This window comes from Typopeltis vanoorti, chromosome 14 (genome assembly GCF_054136105.1).
Source record: "Typopeltis vanoorti isolate ZY-2024b chromosome 14, IOZ_Tvanoo_1.0, whole genome shotgun sequence".
In the NCBI taxonomy this organism is placed as follows: domain Eukaryota; kingdom Metazoa; phylum Arthropoda; class Arachnida; order Uropygi; family Thelyphonidae; genus Typopeltis; species Typopeltis vanoorti.
The window spans coordinates 96,479,170-96,499,633 of NC_143562.1; the positions used below are offsets into that span (position 1 = coordinate 96,479,170).

Below are 20,464 nucleotides of genomic sequence, written 5' to 3' on the forward strand. Positions count from 1 at the left end.
AATGAACAGGTATTGACTAGCAGCTACTCATGTGTTTACAGGTCTGAGGGAAAGTAGGAGAAATGGTAGCATTGAGTTCTGTATTCATGAAAATATATAGAGATGGATGTGGAATAAGGAAGAAACAGAAAATCAGTATGAAAAATAAGCCCGTGAAAGAGCAATGTGATTAATTAGTATCCCCCTTTTCTCCCCCCCCCTGCTCACACACAGATCCTTTCTAATTCCTCACTTATAAACATTATGTGTCTCATTTACAGGTACTGTCATGGATAATTCTCTACTTAACTGGCCACTAACATTCTTTCACTTTCTTTCAAAACTGTTAGAAAAAGAGCAGCTACTGGTCAACAACCATTTGCTGTCTGGCTGCTCTAAACTTGCAAAGCTGTCTTCTCTGTTCCTCCTCCTTTCATTCTGTGTACCTCTGCTCTTTGGAACTGTCTTTCACTCTGTCTTCCTCAGGGACTACAACAACTTTCACCCATTCAAAAAACAGGTCAATAAATATCTTCTTTCTTTCTTGCCCACAGATGGCGCTAGTATGCTCTAGATCAGTGTTTCTCAACCTGTAGTCCACGGACCACAGGTTGAGAAATTTATGGCAGTTCTTAGAATTCTTCACTAATCTCAGCATTAGACTTACTGATTTAACATTACTTAATAGCCTTACTTGATGACGTCATGCACCACATTATTTTAACAAAGGCTCAATACAATAATATTACAGAAAAAATTATTTCAGTCCAAATGTAACAATGTTCTAAGTACATTCTACTAAAAAAAAAAAAATAAATAAAAATAAAACATGCAAAACTGAACATGATAAGTTACAAAGTCACTGATTATGACAGATTTTACAACAAAGTCTTTTGTCCTACTGACCTATCACACATGTAACTGAGCTGAGATTGACTGCAGTAAGTTTATTTGGCTATGATGAATCTTTTGGTCAACACAAAGTGTTGACCAAAAGTACAATGATGTTCTGTCAATATTTGTTACATTGAGTGTTTGTTATTATAGTGAAATCTGCTATAAACTATTCTGTTCTTGAAATATAACTACTCTAGTAATACTTCCACCTCTGTAGTGGCTCTCAGGGTAGTGTCAAGCAGTCCTTCATTGTGTTCCTATTTCTGCAGAATATAACCTGATGCAGTGAGCTAAACATTTGTTCAAATTCATTACCATTTTCCTAATTTCTGTGCAAGTAAACATATCAGCATTAATAATGGTGGGGAAAATCTATAGGGATTGTAATGTGGGAAATCCAAAGAATATTCAACTCTACAGACGATTAATGCAAGTGACTGCACATCATTTTATTATAATCCCCAAATTAGTGATTGTGGATGCTAAAGAGACTGCTAAACATGTGATGTCTAGACACTCTGTCTCTCTCTCTCACTCACTCAACAACATTGAGTGAAACTTGACACAGAGAGAGAGGTTTATCCTTTATTTGTGTCAATGACCTTCACTAGTCATCCTCGTTTGCCTTGATTCCACTCCACCATACACTACTCTCTGATGTCTGCATATCAGCCTCAAATCCATTCCCATTTGTACTAACTTGTGTAATAGTTTTCCATGCAGTATTCTGTCAAATGCCTTTGTACAGTCTGCAGCATCATGGTGTAGCCATTTCTTTTATCCAATTCCGCTGTCACCTTATTATAAGATGTGACTAAATTACTGAGGAGAGGATCTACCATCTACAAAGCAATGCTGCTTTGTAGATGGTAGATCTACAAAGCAATGTTGGTTAAAAGTAAAATTCATTCCTGAATTTTACTTTTAACCAACTTTTCCAATACTTTAATCAGTACTTCAGAGTCTTGGAGCCACCATTATGTAATGGAACTATTTTATCCTCTTTCCACTCCCTTGGAACTTTGTCAGAGTTGAGACATGGATTATACAACTTCATTAGAGGCACTGCCAGTTCACTTGCACATTCTCGTTGCACACAAGCTGACATACCGTCCAGCCCCACTGATATTTTATAATATACTGGGTATCTCCAGTTCATCTATCTTGATTCTGAACATCAGTCGCTGTCACCACCTGGATAATATATATATTACAAAGTGATCACTTAGTAACTTAACTATTTCTTCTGCTTCTGTCACTTTACTACCATCAGTACTGAGTAAAGTTATCTTTCCATAATCATTCTTTCTCTTACTTGCTTTGCAGCAAAAAAAAAAAAAAACTTTTAGATTTACTTTGGCATGCTTAGCTAATTTTCTCTCATAATGTGATTTAGCATATTAGTTACCCTTCTAGCTTGTGTTTTATACCGCGACGATGGGACATGTGGTCCGCAGGCAGACTTAATTTATTAATAAATAAATATATATTTTTTAATTATCTAAACAAATTAAAATTGAATAAGTAAGTAAAAATTATTGAAATCAAATGGAGACTTAAAAAAAACAACAAATATCGTCAGAATGTTCAAAGGTGGAAGCAATAAAACTATATTGTTGTTCACTTCACCCTTTTTATTATTCATCATTCTGATGCTAAATTTGTAGCCGCAGAATGACAATAATAAAAAAGGGGTGAAGTGAACAATAATATAGTTTTATTGTGTCTGCTTCCCTTGCTGTTTTGTCAGATTTTAAGTGGACATGCGTTATCCACATTTCAACCAATGGCTTGTTGTTGCCCTCCTTCAACCAAGGCTCAGTATATCTTGAGAAGTGTTAAATGATACTTGGACAAAGTGTGGCCTGAGTTAACCCCAGTATTATATATTTATAGACTGAATATATGCACGTAAACACAAGAAAGATATTTAATTAACCAAATATTTCGGTCTGGAAATAGCAGACCATCTTCAGTGGCACTGCAAGAACAATTTTAAAAAAAATACAAGGTGGAATACTAACAATAGATCATTTAAAAATAGAACAAGCTGCTTGATGTTATATCGCTAAGTATTAAAGGGAATATTTTTAAGCAGAGACATGATTGAAATAAAGATATTAATTAATAATATTAAATAACAAAATTAATATGAATTAATGAGTTATCCTGATTAGACTTTTCCAGATTTTTGATATAGATATACAGTCATTCCGATTCAGGTTAGGACTTTGGAGTAAGGCCTCTACACTTTCTTTGAATAAACGTTCAAATTTATAATGGGATCTATGTAAGAGGCAAGTTTTTGACCAAAGGATGTTGTGGTTAGTTTCGATCCCGTGCGGAGCCAATCCAGATTTTTCAGGTTTGTTGTAATGAATGGAGGATTGATGTTCTTGGATTCTTTGTTCAAAGAACGTCCGGTTTGTCCAAAATAGGAGAGATCACAGTTGCAGGGAATTTGATAAACTCCAGGAAGAGATATAGTTGAGTGTTTGTCTTTAGGAGAAGGAAAATGTGAAGATAATTTGTTAATAGGTGAATACGTAGCTGTTTACTCATATTTCTTCAGAATTCTTGCGATAGGTTCCGAAATCCAGATTTTTCAGGTTTGTTGTGATGAATGGAGGATTGATGTTCTTGGATTATTTTTTTCAAGAGAACGTCCAGTTTGTCCAAAATAGGAGAGATCACAGTTGCAGGGAATTTGATAAACTCCAGGAAGAGATATAGTTGAGTGTTTGTCTTTAGGAGAAGGAAAATGTGAAGATAATTTGTTAATAGGTGAATACGTAGCTGTTAACTCATATTTCTTCAGAATTCTTGCGATAGGTTCCGAAATCCCAGAGATGTAAGGAATTGGAACTCGACGTATTGAATCTTCGTTGTTTTGTGGTGGATTATAAGAATCAAGAAGATGTTGAGTACTCTTTGCGGAAAAGCCATCGAGTTTCATGTGTTGTTGGATAGTAGAAAGTTCTTTCTGTAGAAAATTAGAAGTAGAACAATTAGTTTTTGGCTCTTCTGATTAGACATTTTATGATTCCTGTTTTTTGACAAGGATGATGGGCTGATTCGTTATATTCTTTAAGAATATAACAACCTGTGAATGTTGGTTTCCTGTAAACTGTAGTTGTAAGAGTATTTGAAGGTGACTGGATGAGGAGAACGTCTAAAAAAGATAACTGGTTGTTTTCTTCCATTTCCATAGTAAACTTTATACGATGATGTAAGGAATTGATACTGTTTAAATAAGAAGGTAAGGAGTCTTTGTTATGCGGCCATACAGTAAAGATGTCATCTATATATCTTATCCAAAAAGATGGTTGAGGGAAAAATAGATGAGAAGAGGACTTTTTCTAGATGTTCTAAATAAAAGTTGGCTAAAGCAGGAGAGAAAGGACTTCCCATGGCTGTTCCTTCTACTTGGCTGTAAAAGTTGTTTTGACATCAGAAATATCCAGAGTGTATTACGAAATCGAATAGTTTTATAATGTATTCTGGAAAGATGTCAGCAAGTAATTTTAAAGTCTCCTTGAGAGGTACATTTGTATATAAAGATTCTATATCAAAGCTCACCATAAGATCTGTAGGTTGCAATGAGACATTTTTTAATTTTTTCTAAGAAATCTGAGGAGTTTTTTTAGAAAGGAACTAGAGTTGCCTATGTGAGATTTCAATAATTTAGCTAGATATTTGGCTATATGGTAAGTAAGAGAATCAATACAATCTACTATTGGACAAAGAGGAAAGTCAATCATGTATTTTAGGAAGACCATAAAATCTAATTTGCAAGACCTCCTAGATAACTCATTAATTCATATTAATTTTATGTTATTTAATATTATTAATTAATATCTTTATTTCAATCATGTCTCTGCTTAAAAATATTCCCTTTAATACTTTGTGATATAACATCATGCAGCTTGTTCTATTTTTAAATGATCTATTGTTAGTATTCCACCTTGTATTTTTTTTTTAAAACTGTTCTTGTAGTGCCACTGAAGATGGTCTGCTATTTCCAGACCGAAATATTTGGTTAATTAAATATCTTTCTTGTGTTTACGTGCATATATTATTCAGTCTTTATGTCACAAGTATCCTTAAAACATCAAATATATATTTATATATTTTTCAGAAACGTTTTTTTATAATGGAAAAAATATGGTAGGAAATATAAAAGTTCATATTTGGAATTCGATTTGACTTGGTCTGGACATGAAAGTGATCAGAAATGTTAATGTGTTTTGCGTTATAAGTGTTGTCGAACGAGTGCATGAAACCTGCAAAACTCCAACAACATTTAGAAACTAAACATTGTGATGTAAAAAATAAGCCAATTGTATTTTTTCAGCAACACTTAGGGACATTAAATCATTGGAAAGATATAGTTTTGGCCATGAGTTCCATTAATAGCAAGGCACTGGAAGCATCCTATCTCCTAAGTTTGCGCATAGCGAAAACAGGGAAACCTCATTCTATCAGGGAAAATTTGCTATTTCCAGCTATAAAAGATGAGATAAAAACGATGTTTGGCAACAAGTTACTAAAAGATGTTGATTTGATTCCTCTTTCGAATGACACTGTTGGTCGCAGAATTAATGATATGGCAGGTGACGTAGAATCTCAGTTAATCGAAAGAGTGAAGAAGAGCCCTTATTATGCATTACAAATAGATGAGACTACTGATGTTACAAGTGATACGCAGTTAATATGCTATGTAAGATGTGCGTATGATAACAACATTCATGATGATATTCTGTTTTGTAGAACTTTGCCATCCCGAACAACTGGAGAAGAAATATTTCATGCTCTCAATAATTACATAATACACAAAGGGATCCAGTGGGACAAATGTATAGGCTCATACCCTTACAAGCAGGCATAGTGGGGTTGTTTTTGTGGTCAAGGAAGTAGCTCGGGATATGAATTGGGTATATTGTTTCATACATAGGGAAGCGTTAGCCTCCAATGGAATGCCACCAGAATTTAAAACTGTGCTATATAACGCTGTCAAGCTAGTTAATTTTATTAAAGCTCGACCATTAAATAACAGGTTATTTTCAATACTCTGTGATGAAATGGGCAGTGAATATATACAACTTTTGCTTCATTCTGAAATTCACTGGCTTTCCAGGGGCAAAGTACTAACAAGGTTATTTCAATTAATGCACGAAGTTTTATTATTTGTAAATGAACGTAATTCTGATTTTGCATCACTCCTTGTTGACGAAGCATGGTTATCAACACTATCCTATTTTTCAGACATTTTTTCGAAATTAAATGAACTAAATCTCTCCCTAAAGGGAAATTCTTTAACTGTTCTTGATGCCTGTGACAATATAAAGGCATTCAAGAAAAAACTGGTTTTATGGATTAATTATGTAAAAGTCAGACAATTTGCACCTTTTCCAACATTGCAATCCTTTTTAGTGGTAAATGATATTTTTGTTAATTCTGAGTTTCTGGAAAGGGTTTGTGACCACCTCAAAAATCCGAAACGGAATTTTGAAGCATATTTTCCGAATATCTTTTATAAGAAATTTCTGTGGGTTCGCTATCCATTTCAGGCTTGCAGTCACGAGAACGACTTTCATTATCGAAAAAAGAACAGTTAATCGAGCTTTCAAGTGACAGTGGACTAAAAATGCAATTCCGTGATCTTGGTTTGGCTCGATTTTGGATCTCACCTTCAGTGAGAAGTGAATTTCCCGAATTATCTGAAGAAGCATTGAAAATCTTCATGCAGTTCTCTACAACCTATCTTTGTGAGAAAGGATTTTCATTGCTCCTTCAAATAAAAAAATACGGAAATCATCTTCGTGTATGTGTTGATCTTCGACTGAATTTGACCAATATTGAGCCAGATATCCAGCAACTCTGCAAGGGCCGAGAAGCTCAACCATCTCATTAAAAGTAAGTAGTAATATAACTAGATCATATTATTTATTTGTTCAATAAAAATTAGAAATTTGTTCAATGATGATACACTTTTAATAGTTTACTTCCAATTTAATTAATTATGTTTCCATATGTATTCAAAACATGCTTTTAAATTTATTATGTTATGAATGGCACAGTTTTTCTGAAATGTTGGTAAAGCCTACTTAGGTTTTTAAAAAATTATCAAAAGTCAAGATGATGTATAGGGAAATGTATTAAAAACACTGTTTATTTTTTAAGTGAAAAAACTTTAATTCCAACATTCTAAAATGTTATTTTTCTTGCTTCACAAAACTGTCGATGACATTGTCGAAGTCTGTTTCATCGCTCAGTTGCTGTTTTATAGACAGTATGGCAAGATTTATTGAACGCCAAAAAAGTGCCGCCCGGGGCATATTGCCCCCCCTCCCTTCGTTTTATAATCCCCTCTGAATTAATCTGATAAAATCCTTTCACTAACTTAAATGTCTGTATCATATGGTCGGTGAATAAGCTACTTCAAATTTTTGCTCCTCCTCAATTTACTGTTATTACGAGTGTTTTTCCATCGAAATTAACCATCAAACGGAAACCAAACAGCTGGTGCCAAGCAGCGGAATATTTCAGTACAACCTGTAAGTACTCAGTGTATTAAATCAGCTATCCTTCCAATTTTAAATCAGCCAGATGCAAGCACCACGATGCCTACCGTATGCAGTAAAGATGGCGGCATCAAAAGCCAATGGTGAATGAGCACCACGTGTCCCTGTAGCACAGTGCCGTCAACCGCCACTGACATGCCTATTACGTGCTGCAGCTGCAAGATTGGTGTTACAGACAGAAAAAAGGGCATATTCTGCAAGTTCTGTTGCCACTGCACGAAAATAGAAGAAGCAGCACAAAGGCTACTTTTCGAACTTAACCAGCCGTTCTTCTGTTCGCTGTGCCTTCCTTCGGTAAAACAACTTCTGAACGTAGGTAAACGTGTCGAAAGCACATCAGTGCTTTAAATGAAACTTTTTACCTCCAAAATACGTGCAGTCAAAGCTAAGCTAGAACAAATTGAAAACCAGTGCAACGCAAGCTCCACTCTGCCAGCAAAAGAACTTCATGATCTAATCGCATCAACGGTAAACGACTTGATGGAGGCTAAACACAAAAAACTCAACGCCATCATTTTGAATTTCTCAACGAAAAACGGAAAGTCATTACAAGAGAACATTAACAAACTAGCTGAAGATTGCAACATCGATCCTAAGAATATCGTCAGGTGCCATCATTTCGGGCTTATAAATAAAAGGAAGGATGGTACGAACTTTCCACGCCTAATAAAAGTGACTTGCAACACGCTGACAAGCACATCAAAAATAATAACGGCGATCAACAACAAGTTCAAAGACACCTGTCCCCAATTGCGCATATGTGCACAACCAGACCTATTATTTGCACAAAGGGAAGAAAGACTCCAGCTTCGAAAACAACTCGAAGAAAAACATCAAAATGGTGACAGCAGTTGGACCATCGACTACAGATAAGATAAACTGGTGAAAAAACCAAGTGATGCCACTAGCAGCCACCATGCAGGCACCGCATAGTAAATGTGCAAGACCCGTGCGGTCCAACATACGACTCACAAAACCCTACACATCCACTTCACCAACATCCGTGGCCTAAACTCCAACCTGAATAGTGTCCACTACCACCTACAATCTACCAAACCCCACCTACTCTTCCTGACAGAAACACAAATCTCACCACCACCCCAGCACCACTTACCTCAATCTTCCAAACCACACACTCTTCAAAACTTTCGTCCCAAGGGTGGTGTTGTCTGTGCATACTTCCGCTCTGACATATCTTGCCAGATATTAAAACTACAACCCCCCACTCTTTTGTCCAAGTAAAAAGTCTATTCAAATCTTTCTCAACGAAATTAACATCAGCAGTGCTACTTATAATTCTTCCTAACTTTGCATCATCAGCAAATAACTGAAGATCTCCAGTCTGTCCACATGATATATTGTTTACAAACAAGTTAAATAGCAAGGGCCCAAGAACAGAACCCTGAGGCATGCCACTGGTTACCCTCCTTTTTTGAGACACTGCTCCAACATACACAACCTGCTGGTATTGTTCAGAGACCAATCTCTGATCCATCTAACATGATACAGACTGGCCTATAATTGGAGACTTCTCTCTTAAAACCATGCTTGTGGAGTGGTACTATTTTGCCTTCTTTCCACTCCTTAGGAACCCTACCCACTGAAAGACTTTCATTAAATAACCAGGTCAGGGGCATAGCCGACTGTGGTGCACATTCCTTAAGAATACATGGTGATATGTCATCCATTCCCACAGCCTTATTCACTCTAACCCAACCAACATCTGATACACCTTTGTTTCTTTCACTTCTAATTCTCCTAATACTTGCCTCTCTTCTATATATTCCACCACATCATTTACACTAGTATGATATATGCTGATAAAGTGCACATTCAATAATTCCACTATATCCTTTGCAGCTCTTAGGCTGCTTCCATGACTATCCACCAATATTAATCTGCTATAATTATTCTTCCTCTTGCTTGCCATGTAGCAGAAAATTCCCTTGAGTTAACCTTGGCCTGACCAGCCAATCTCTTCTCATGCTGCACCTTTTCTTTCTTTACCATGCTCATCACATTTTTAGCCTGCAATTTATACTCTTCATGCGTCTGATCACCACCAACTGCCTTGTACCTCCTCCATAACATTTTCTTTTCCAGCACAGCTTGCTTAATTTCACTGTTCATCCATTTCACTCCTACTCTATTTACTCGCTTAACCCTTGTTATGCAGTCATACACTGCTTTTGTCAGATACTGCCTTATTAGTTTCCATGCATTGTCAAGATCTTTTCTGCTCAGCTCATCTACCCTATGTACTGATGCTAACTGACTACAGAGCTTCCTATAATCACCTGCTTTATACTTACAAATGTATCCATTTTTGGCAGTGACCTTCTCTTGCTTCATCACTTCCTAAACAATTACCTCATGATCACCTCACCAACCGGTAGCAGTGTCAACACTTTATTAACAACCATATCTAAGTTATCATCCAAATCCAAAACGTTAAAGCCTCTAGTTGCTTCGATCACATGCTACTTAAGATATTTATCTCTCAGAAATTCCACAAACTCACTCTCCTTGTTCCCATACACTATCTCCTCCTTCTAGTCTATATTCTTGTAATTAAAGTCTCCCATCAGGATCACCTTCTTTTTACATGCCCAACTAATTTGCGTAAACATTTCGCAATCGGTATTCTCTGCATTCCCTGGCCTATAACAGCATCCTATCAGATATATACCTAACCTGTTTATTTCAACTTTGCACCACACAGATTCATGCACTATCAACTTTCACACTTTGAGGACACAGTTCCTCTGCAATCATTAACAGCACTCTCCATCTTTTCACATTTCTATTCTTCCAGAAAATTATATATCCTTCTAGTTCTATTCTCGGCATCACATCCTCCTCAGATGTAAGAAGATTATTCTAAAATCAGAAAGATTTAGAATTTATGCAGTGTTAGAAATTGTACAGGCAAGAAGTAATGCCCAGAGTGAAAAAAGAACACTTAGCTTTTTGAATATGTGAAGAGAGGTTAGAGATGTGTCAGCCCAAGAGAGGAGAGTTGGATATTATCAGAAGAGGTTAGGGGGAAAAGGCAGTGTGGTTTTTTTTGTATGAAATAAGACAACACTCTGATCTGAGAGACAGACAGAAGCAATCATGTAGGTTATCCATTTGGCACTCCTGTAGTACATCAGACAAAGTGGCTGGGTGTGGGTGTTCTGCTGGAAGGAGACTTAGGCAGGGTTATGGCTAGGGTTACAAAGAGGAGAGTGTATTTACAGAATATTTATCAAGAGGACTAGGTAAGAAGAGAATAACTATGTTGAGAGGATGATCAGGTATTCTGGTGGGTAGGTGGACAATCTGTGAAAGAGAAATACTAAAGACAAATATTAACATCTTTTCTAGTTTGATCAATGAAATTGAAGAAAGAAAACCAGAATGAATTGTTAAAAATTGAAATCCCCATTGAGTTGACGTCATTATTTGGGCATTTGGATTACAATAAATCAAGATTAAAAGAAAAATACAGGCGTTCCCAGGTTATGAACGACCCGACTTATGGCATTCCGTACTTACGAACGGGCTCCCAAGGCTCCCCATTTAAATTATCAATTTAAACAATTAAATTGATAATTCGGGAACACATTATTAAAGCAGCTCTTTCCGTTATTTGGAAGTCAAATTCAAGCGCCTCAGTCACACTTGCCATATTTGAATATTGGTTCTTGAACTGTTTTATTCCTGCTGTGGAACGTTATTGTTCACAAAAGAAAATTCCCTTTAAAATTCTGCTTGTGCTGGACAGTGCTCCTGACATCCAACATCTTTAGATGACCTTCACCCTAATGTAAAGGTTATATTTTTACTACCTGACACTACATCGTTATTACAATCAATGGACCAGGGAGTCATTTCTGTATTTAAAGCTTATTACTTACGGCGTACATTCCTGCAGGCATTCAGGGCTACGGAAGATGATGTGATGACCTTGAGAAAGTTCTGAAAGAATTATAATATCCATGATGCCATCAAAAACATAAAATATTGCTGATTCTTGGAAGAAAGTGAAGCAATCAACAATTAAAGGGGTGTGGAACAAACTGTACCCTCAATTCTGTGATGATTTTCATGGCTTCACAGAAGAAGACATCACTGAAGCCAGAAAAGCTGTGGTGGATAGTGGCAATCATGTCTGCAATTGGACATCAATGAAAATGATGTCATTGACTTACAAGAGTCCCATTCACAAGAATTAACCAATGAAGACCTTATGGAGATAGAGAAGCAGCTGATAGAAACACAAAAACACGAAGAATCAGAAGATCCAGAGCCAAGAAAGTTTACGACAAAAGAATTAGCTGAAGCCTTTCATCTTATTGAAGCAGGATTTGCTAACCTTGAGGAGCAAGATCCTAACATTGAGCGGTTTACAAAAGGTTTACCGTGCAGTTAGTGAGGCCATCAGCTGCTACAAGGCCATTTATGATGAAAAAAAGAAAAGACTATGCAAACAACTTTAGATACCTTGGAAGTTTATTTTTCACTTGGTTAGACTATAATAAATTTAGGTTAATCCTTTATCCAAGTGTAAGCAAAACTTTGTTTGCTTACACTTGGATAAAGGATTAAACTAAATTTATTATAGTCTAACCAAGTGAAAAATAAACTTCCAACAGCTTTCTCTAAATTCAATGTAATTTAATAATAAGGTGGTACACCTGTTGGCAACTCCTATAGATAAATATAGTGGTGTAGCTAGAGCTTTTGCCGCCCCTCTCAATACACATCAAAAATACTACAAAAAGTTCAAAACGACATACAGGGAAATAAATTAAAACACTGTGTTTATTTTTGAAGTAAAACTTTAATTAATTTCAACATTCTAAAATGTTATTTTTCTTGCTTATCTGTTAGCGAAGAAATCGTCGATGACATGGGCGAAGTCTATTTCATAGTAATGCAGGTAATTTTTAATCAGTTTTATTTAGAAAAACTCCTCTCACAACTAGCAACACTTACAGCAATTGTGAGGAAAATTCGCTGTAGTATTATATTAGTTGGAACTGAGTTCTCGGGACTGTATTTTAGAATTAACTGCAAAAGTTCAAAAATGTTCAAAATGCTGCCCCGGGCGGACTGCTCCCCTCTAGCTACGCCTCTGGGTAAATATGACCTCTCCTATTGCTTCTGCCTTAGTATCTCCATGTTTGGGTCTGCCTTCCACTGACGAGACCTCAATAAAAGTTGAAACCGGTCTGGGTAGTGGCCCTTCCCTTAATGCATACCAGTATACATGTCCGCAAGGAGATGTGCTTTGCATTATGGGAGATATTGAGACAAGAAGTGATGAGAGCTTGGTCCACCTTTGCTCAGAGTTGCACTACCTTACCTCAGTCCTGAAGATATTTTCAGGCACAAACTTTGTTTGCTTACACTTGGATAAAGGATTAAAGTAAATTTATTATATTAAACTCTAGATACCTTATTCAAGAAATCAACTTCAGTGGTAAGCTCCCCTCCTCCAGCAATTGATTCTCCAGCACCATCTTCCGATTAATGTTAGCCTACCTTCTTTCCTCAAAAATGTCCCTTCCAGTAAGCAAGACATTGTTGCAACCTTTAATATTCTTTTTTGAAATATCTACTATCTAAACTTTTTGTATGAGTTTGTTTTTATGTTCTGTTTGTTTGAATTAAAAGAAAGAGCACAATAGTTTCTGTGACTTACTATGACAGTATAGGGGTATTATTATTATTACACTGTATTATTATTGCCACATATGAACCATTATAGTATTATTATTACCATATATGTGCTGTTCATCGGGGATGCGAATTGCTTACAAATCCAACTTAAAGACACTCTCAGGAACATATCTCGTTTATAAAAAAAAAGAAGGTTAAATTGATTATCAGAATTTGGAGAGTGACAGAGACAGCAAATGAACGAACAAGGAAATTTTGAGCTAGAGCAAATTAAAAAGAGGATATTCAAGTTGCAACATTATCCAACAAGGGCTGTCAGATCTGACAGAATTGGAATATTTTATCTGTTAGGTGAAATATGCAGAGTATAGTTTGGAATTAGTAACACAAATAATACATTAAAAATACAACTTTATACATGAAATTAATATGGGTATAAAAACATCATCTGCTGTTAGCCAAGTTTTACTAATGCCTATAACTTTTGGTGAGGTTGCACTAACCAATGCTAAAAACTCCTCCCTCTTGTTCCTGATACTTATGGCATTAGAAAAGGCAACATCCCTTTGTTCCCCCACCCACCTTTACTTTCTGAATTGACTACCCTATTCAATATTTTTGCTTGATAGACTAGATTCCTAACTTGGTTCTCGTGGAAAGGCTTAGACGTTGGTTATGCATTTTCATTATATTATTTAAGGAAATTATAACGTACTAGGATATACATTAAAATAAATTTTAATATATTTCTATATTTCGGCAACGTCACGTTGCCATTTTCAAGAACTTAAGTACAAGACACATGCACAACAAAACAATCAGTGAGGAAGAAGTATGAACCTATTATTTCTCCTAAAGTCCTGATGGTGGTTTGTTTCTAGCGGGCAATGTTGGTATTCTTTGGCGACTGGGCTGAAGGTCTTCTGATGTAGGTTTCCCAAATTTGAGGAAGTCTCATGCAGCCAAATTTGTTAAGGTTTGGATCGTTTCTTAGGGCTGAAGCTGATTCTATGAAAAGCCTTTCATATCTGTATTTGCTCCGGTGTATTATCCTGGCTTTCTTCCACAGTATTCTATGGCAGGTATCCAGCGCATGGTCAGCAAGACCAGAGTGGCTGTATTGGTGAAACCGGATGTAGTCTTTGTGTTCTGAAATTCTGATATTTGCTGTCCTGCCTGTTTGGCCAAAGTAGGACAGCTTACAGCTGCTAGGGACCTGGTATACACCAAGTAGGTCTGGGGGGGGGGGGGAGGTTGGTCTTTAGTTGAGCGGATAAGGGATGCCAATTTTTTATATGGTTTGTAACAAGAAGTTATGTTTTTTTAGGATTTTTGTGATTTTTTCCGAGGTGCCTCGGATATAGGGTATGGTGATGGATTTAGAGTAATCTTTGTTGTGAGGGGGAGGGGGGGGGTTGTGGTTTACTGGTTTCAATACTTTTTTGAATTTTTTTTTGGGGGGGGGGGGGTAGCCATTGGCTGAGAAAGTGTTGAGAATGTGGTTTAGTTGTGTGGTTAGGGCATTGTCATTTGAGCAGATAAGTTTAGCCCTGTTGTGTAGTGTCTCAATGACTCCATATTGTTGTGAGGGGGGGGGGTTGTTGGTGAATGTATCTGCCTGTATGGGTGGGTTTTCTATATACCGAGAAAACCAAGGTTCCATCAGGCTGGCGGGTGACTAGTGTGTCTAAGAAAGGAATGCATTTGTTTTTTTCCTCTTCCAGGGTGAATTTGATTCTGGGGGTGTTGGTTGTTTAAGTGTGTTAAGATGGAGAGGAGTGCATCGGAGCCATGTGGCCAAATAGCGAATACATCATCTACATAGCGAAGCCAAATGGTTGGTTTTTGTGGAGCAGACTTTAAGGCTTTCTCTTCAAAAGTCTCCATATAAAAGTTGGCCAAGGGTGGGGAGAGTGGAGAACCCATGGCTGTCCCCTCTATTTGTTTGTAGGATTTTCCTTGCCAAACAAAATAGCCTGAGTTCATTGTGAACTGAAATAGGGCTGTGATATCAGGAGGAAATTTAGTTTGGATTAGCTCTAAGGATTCTTTGAGTGGGACATTTGTGAATAAGGAGGAGACATCAAAACTGACCATTATGTCAGTGTGCTTGAGTGTAAGGTTTTCTATGCTGGCTTTGAAGTGGGCTGAGTTTTTTATGTATGAAGGTGTGTTGCCAGTATAGTGTGAGAGAGCTTTGGCCAAATGTTTAGCTAGTTTGTATGTGGGGGAATCAATGCCATCCACTGTGGCACGTAATGGCACATTTTCCTTGTGAATTTTTGGGAGTCCATAAATACGGGGGAGGGGGGTATGTGTGATTTCCACAGGCCAAGAAGTGACCTTCTTAAGGAGCCTGTGGAGTTTTCTAATTTGTGAGTTGGTGGGATTGTACTTGATAGGGAGGTAAGTGGCCTGATCTAACAATAGAGATTTCAGCTTACCTGTGTAATCTTTTTGGTTCAGCAATACTGTGGCATTCCCTTTGTCAGCTTTGGTGATTATTATTTTCTTGTTTTTCTTTAATTCTAGTAGAGATTTAATTTCTTTACTGGGGATGTTGGTTTTAGGTGGTTTAGCTTTGGTCAGAACACAAGCTACATGCAGTCTAATATCGTTGGCGATGTGGCTGGGAAGGTGTCGAATCCCACGTTCAATCCATATCATGATATCCTCAGCAGGTACTCTTCTGGGCACAATGGCGAAGTTGTGGCCACGTGCGAGGGCGTCAAGTGCTTCAGGTTTCACACTAAGTGACGACAGGTTAACTACCGCTTCAGTAGGAAGTTGCGGTTTCGAGATCGCGTCCTTTTTTAATTTTTCAAACTTTTTGATGTATCGATCTCGTACTTTTTTAAATTCTTTCTCCGCTGCAGTGCACAAGATGTCGTATAAAATAGACCAAATTTCGTGGCTTAAGGTGCTTGAAAGGTCATCTTCTAGTGTCTGTATAGCTGAGTTAGCTTCACTCAGGAAATGGTGAGTGGCGAAAATTTGTTCTCTGAGTAAGGCTTGGCTGGCACGGTTATAAATATGAAGTGCCTTTTGCGAAGAAAAACGGTGCTTGAATTTCACAGTTAGGGATTACCTGGTTATCCCGGCAGCGCTTCAGGAAGGCGAGACAATTTAGTTGTCTTGATAACTTCAATTTACCGTAATGGCTTGCTTTACGTGCGGTAACATCTCCGTGGATAATCGTAATTCTCGTGGAAAGGCTTAGACGTTGGTTATGCATTTTCACTATATTATTTAAGGAAATTACAACGTACTAGGATATACATTAAAATAAATTTTAATATATTTCTATATTTTGGCAACGTCACATTGCCATTTTCAAGAACTTAAGTACAAGACACATGCACAACAAAACAATTAGCGAGGGAGGTATGAAGCTATTATTTCTCCTAAAGTCCTGATGGTGCCCTCTAGTGGGCAATGTTGGTATTCTTGGGTGATTGGGCTGAAGGTCTTCTGATGTAGGTTTCCCAAATTTGAGGAAGTCTCATGCAGCCAAATTTGTTGAGGTTTGGATCGTTTCTTAGGGCTGAAGCTGATTCTATGAAAAGCCTTTCATATCTGTATTTGCTCTGGTGTATTATCCTGGCTTTCTTCCACCGTATTCTATGGCAGGTATCCAGCGCATGGTCAGCAAGACCAGAGTGGCTGTATTGGTGAAACCGGATGTAGTCCTTGTGTTCTGAAATTCTGATATTTGCTGTCCTGCCTGTTTGGCCAAAGTAGGACAGCTTACAGCTGCAAGGGACCTGGTATACACCAGGTAGGTCTGGGGGGGGGGGGGGGGAGGTTGGTCTTTAGTTGAGCTGATAAGGGATGCCAATTTTTTTATATGGTTTGTAACAAGAAGTTATGTTTTTTTAGGATTTTTGTGATTTTTTTCTGAGGTGCCTCGGATATAGGGTATGGTGATGGATTTAGAGTAATCCTTGTTATGAGGGGGAAGGTGGGGGGGGTTGTGGTTTACTGGTTTCAATATTTTTTGGATTTTTTTGGGAGGGTAGCCATTGGCCGAGAAAGTGTTGAGAACTAACTTGGTCATTCTCGCACTCATGCACTTCATGGGTGCCTTCACACAAACTCACTTGCTTCCACCCTAATTGCCTAAGTTTCCCTGAATTTGCATGTCAGCATGCTCACTGAACATAATATTTATTGAAAATCTTGTAAATGGATTATAAAATGAATACTTTATTTTCATAAATTTGCTTTACTTTCATTTTATTGCTTGTTCATTATTTTTGATTTGCTTAATTTAGGCTGTCATGATTGGTGATGATATTAACAGTGATATTGGTGCTGCTCAAGCCTGTGGAATGAGAGGCGTTTTAGTGCGTACGGGAAAATTCAGGTAGCTGTTTTTTTTTTTCTTCAAGAAAAATATTGAAAATGTTTCGTTGAATTGATGTTACTTGTCATAACTTGTATTTCTTGTTACTTTGCTGGTCTGGTTGGCCAAATGGATAGCATACTTGCTCTCCAACCAATTGTGGATTTGAACCCTGCTGTGGGCTTGGATGTTTCTGATTGTCTGGTGTGAGACCACTATCCCACGTATTGGAGGGCTGAAGTGACTTGAAAAACTTCCCTGTTGTGTTTCTAGAGTAGCATTTCTAGACTATGCAAAAAAAGTAAATAAAAAATACAAAAATATATATTTTTAAATAATAAAAAACTTTTGTCCACCCACTATAGGTGTACATAAATGTTTCATGGGTGGGAGCCACACAAAAAATTTGTTGTCTAAATAACAATTCATAGGAACCAAAACAAAATTTGCCATTGATGATTGGGGAAGTCTATATTTCCAGTACAGACTTCTCATACCTCAGTAATTGCTCTACCACAGCAGAGGAAACAAATCATGAAAGGATCGAAGAGAGAAAATCATAAAGATGTTTCCTCTCATAAATGTTAAATTGGCCTTAAACACTGAACCGTGAGTTCAAAGTTGATAACCTACAACACTAATATGTTATACTTTTACAACCTTTTGCAGCTGGGATTGACATAAAAATAATAAGTGATTACACATAAGAGATTCTCTTATAGGTAGGCATACTTATACACAAATTTAATGGAATCTAGAGCAAAACACTGTCACTGTAAATACTTTAATGAAAATTAATACAGATGCTTCATACTAAAACCAACATTACATCATCAGTGTAAAACAACAAGCAGTTCAAAGAGAGAGAGAAACAGAATACAAGATGAAAACAACAGTTGGTTAACCAATAACTGTAATTGCTGCATTCTGGAAGAATCTTGTCAAAAGATAAATTATTTCTGATATTTACATAGGATGAGAATCTTCCAAACTTTTGGGAAAGAGAGGGAGTCGTTCTGCTATAAATTAGGGTGGTGTGACAGAGCTTTATAACTTTCTTTAAAAAAAGATGTTCATATTTAAAACTGCAGAGAAGGCAAGCATCATTCCAAAGGATACTCTGTTTGGTCTACATGCGATGTTGTGTGTGAGACCTGACTTTTGAGGTTTAAGGTGTTCAGTGTAGTACTGATGTTTGCTAATCATTTTTTGCACAGAAATGGCCTCTCTATTCAAAGTGTGTTAGATTACATCCACAAGTAATCTGGTAAACACTAGCTAGAGACAGATAGTAAGCAAGAGATTAGAAAGTTTATTGATTGAAAAATATGCATATGTTAGGGTTAAGATTATTCTAGATTCTGTATATGTGTTCAGAAATACCATAAATATATGGGATCAGAACCCATATAACCCTTGTATGGAATTGATGGCAAAGAACAAATGTTTTGTGCTCTATTAAGGATTTGACAACTTCCAATTTTTTGAGTGGTATGAGAGCGAAACTTTGAGGTATATATCTGCCAATGAAAGTAGGTTGATTAATTATTAATAAACATTCCATCTTCATTATTAATTAAGAAAGATGAAGATGCAAAGGATGTTTATCCTTTAAAAAGGTGAATTGGCCAGAAGAATACATGTAATTACCAGCAGATTTATTACTATACTAGCTGTATCCTAGTTGCTTCACCTATAATTACAACCAAATCCAGATAAAAATCAGTAAAAGGGTATTACCATAAGTTAATTACTTTTCCAAAAAAGATAAATTTTTAATTAAACCAAACAGTCACGAGTTATCCTTTTTTTATTGGGGGAGGGATAAATAAACGCTAGCCTTATAGGCCGTGGTTAGCATACTTACTCTCCAACCAACTGACTGTAGGTTTGAATTCCACTGTAGATGTTGATGTTTGTGAATCTTTTATAGGTGGAAAATGAATTTCATGATCCAGTGTTAAGACCACCCCGTACATTGAGGACATAAAATTGTTGAAAAGAGTTCATGCTTGGTCTTCAGAGAAAAAGCAGATTTTCTGTATTATATAACAAAAATAAAATGAAATACTTATTATTTTACAGCATCTCCATGGAGTCCAGAGACTTATCATGGGAGACCCAAATTAACCATTATACACACAAATCCTATTATACCTCTTTGAATCCATTCACCATCAGGGAACTAACAACTAATTCTGGCAATCCATTCCACTCACTCACCATGAAAAAAATCTGGTCTGCACACCCTTACTAACCACACTCTTACACAACTTCCACAGATGGCCCCTAGTTCTCTGTTTATCATATATTCAAAATTTTCACTTGCATCAGTTTTATAAAACTCCTTTAATATCTTAAAAGTTTCTATCATGTGCCCTCTTTTCTGCCTATCAACTAAACTTTATAACCCCCAAATCTTCAACCTATCCTTGTAGGAAGTATTCCATAGACCTGTCACCATCTTGGTCACTCATCTCTGAATCTTCTCTACCACCTGCTGGTCCCCAAGAAACCCAGTTGACCAAATCTGTGCACAGTAGTCAGTTTAGGAAGCTACAGTTACTCAACTGAATATTAGTAACTTCTTGGCCATTTATTATTTCCTGAGAATGAAGTGCATGTAGTCAGTCTTTATTACCCTACTTTGCACTGCAAAAAGCTATTTCTCTGGTCCCTATGGATTTGTTAGGGTGTGCAATATTTACAATAACAATTTTAACAAACCATACTTCTTATTTAGCACATAGCCATCAGAACAGATGGTAGAGATTAATCATAGTTATTATGATTATTATTATTATACAGGTATCTCTATGGAGTCAGAAGACTCATCATGAGAGATCGACAAGTAACCTTTATAACCATGATACCTATCATACCTTTCCTTCAACTTATTCACTGCCAGGGCACGTCACTAATTCTGGCAATCCATTCCATTCACTCACCACTTTCCATGCAAAAAAAATCTAGTCTACACTCTTACTAA

At 36.8% G+C, this 20,464-nt stretch overlaps 1 protein-coding gene across 8 annotated transcripts in view; it reads left to right on the top strand.

Moving 5' to 3' along the window:
• The window catches only part of LOC150099784 (phospholysine phosphohistidine inorganic pyrophosphate phosphatase-like), a 272,126-nt gene that overhangs the window by 146,080 nt on the left and 105,582 nt on the right, over positions 1–20,464 (top strand). For all 8 annotated transcript variants that reach the window (XR_016549370.1, XR_016549371.1, XM_090403980.1 and 5 more), the window contains exon 7: positions 17,405–17,496. Coding sequence is in view for 6 of the 8 variants with exons in the window: in XM_090403980.1 (XP_090260106.1) it covers positions 17,405–17,496 (92 nt within the window). In the remaining 2 variants the exon portion in view is untranslated. The remainder of the gene's footprint in view (positions 1–17,404; positions 17,497–20,464) is intronic.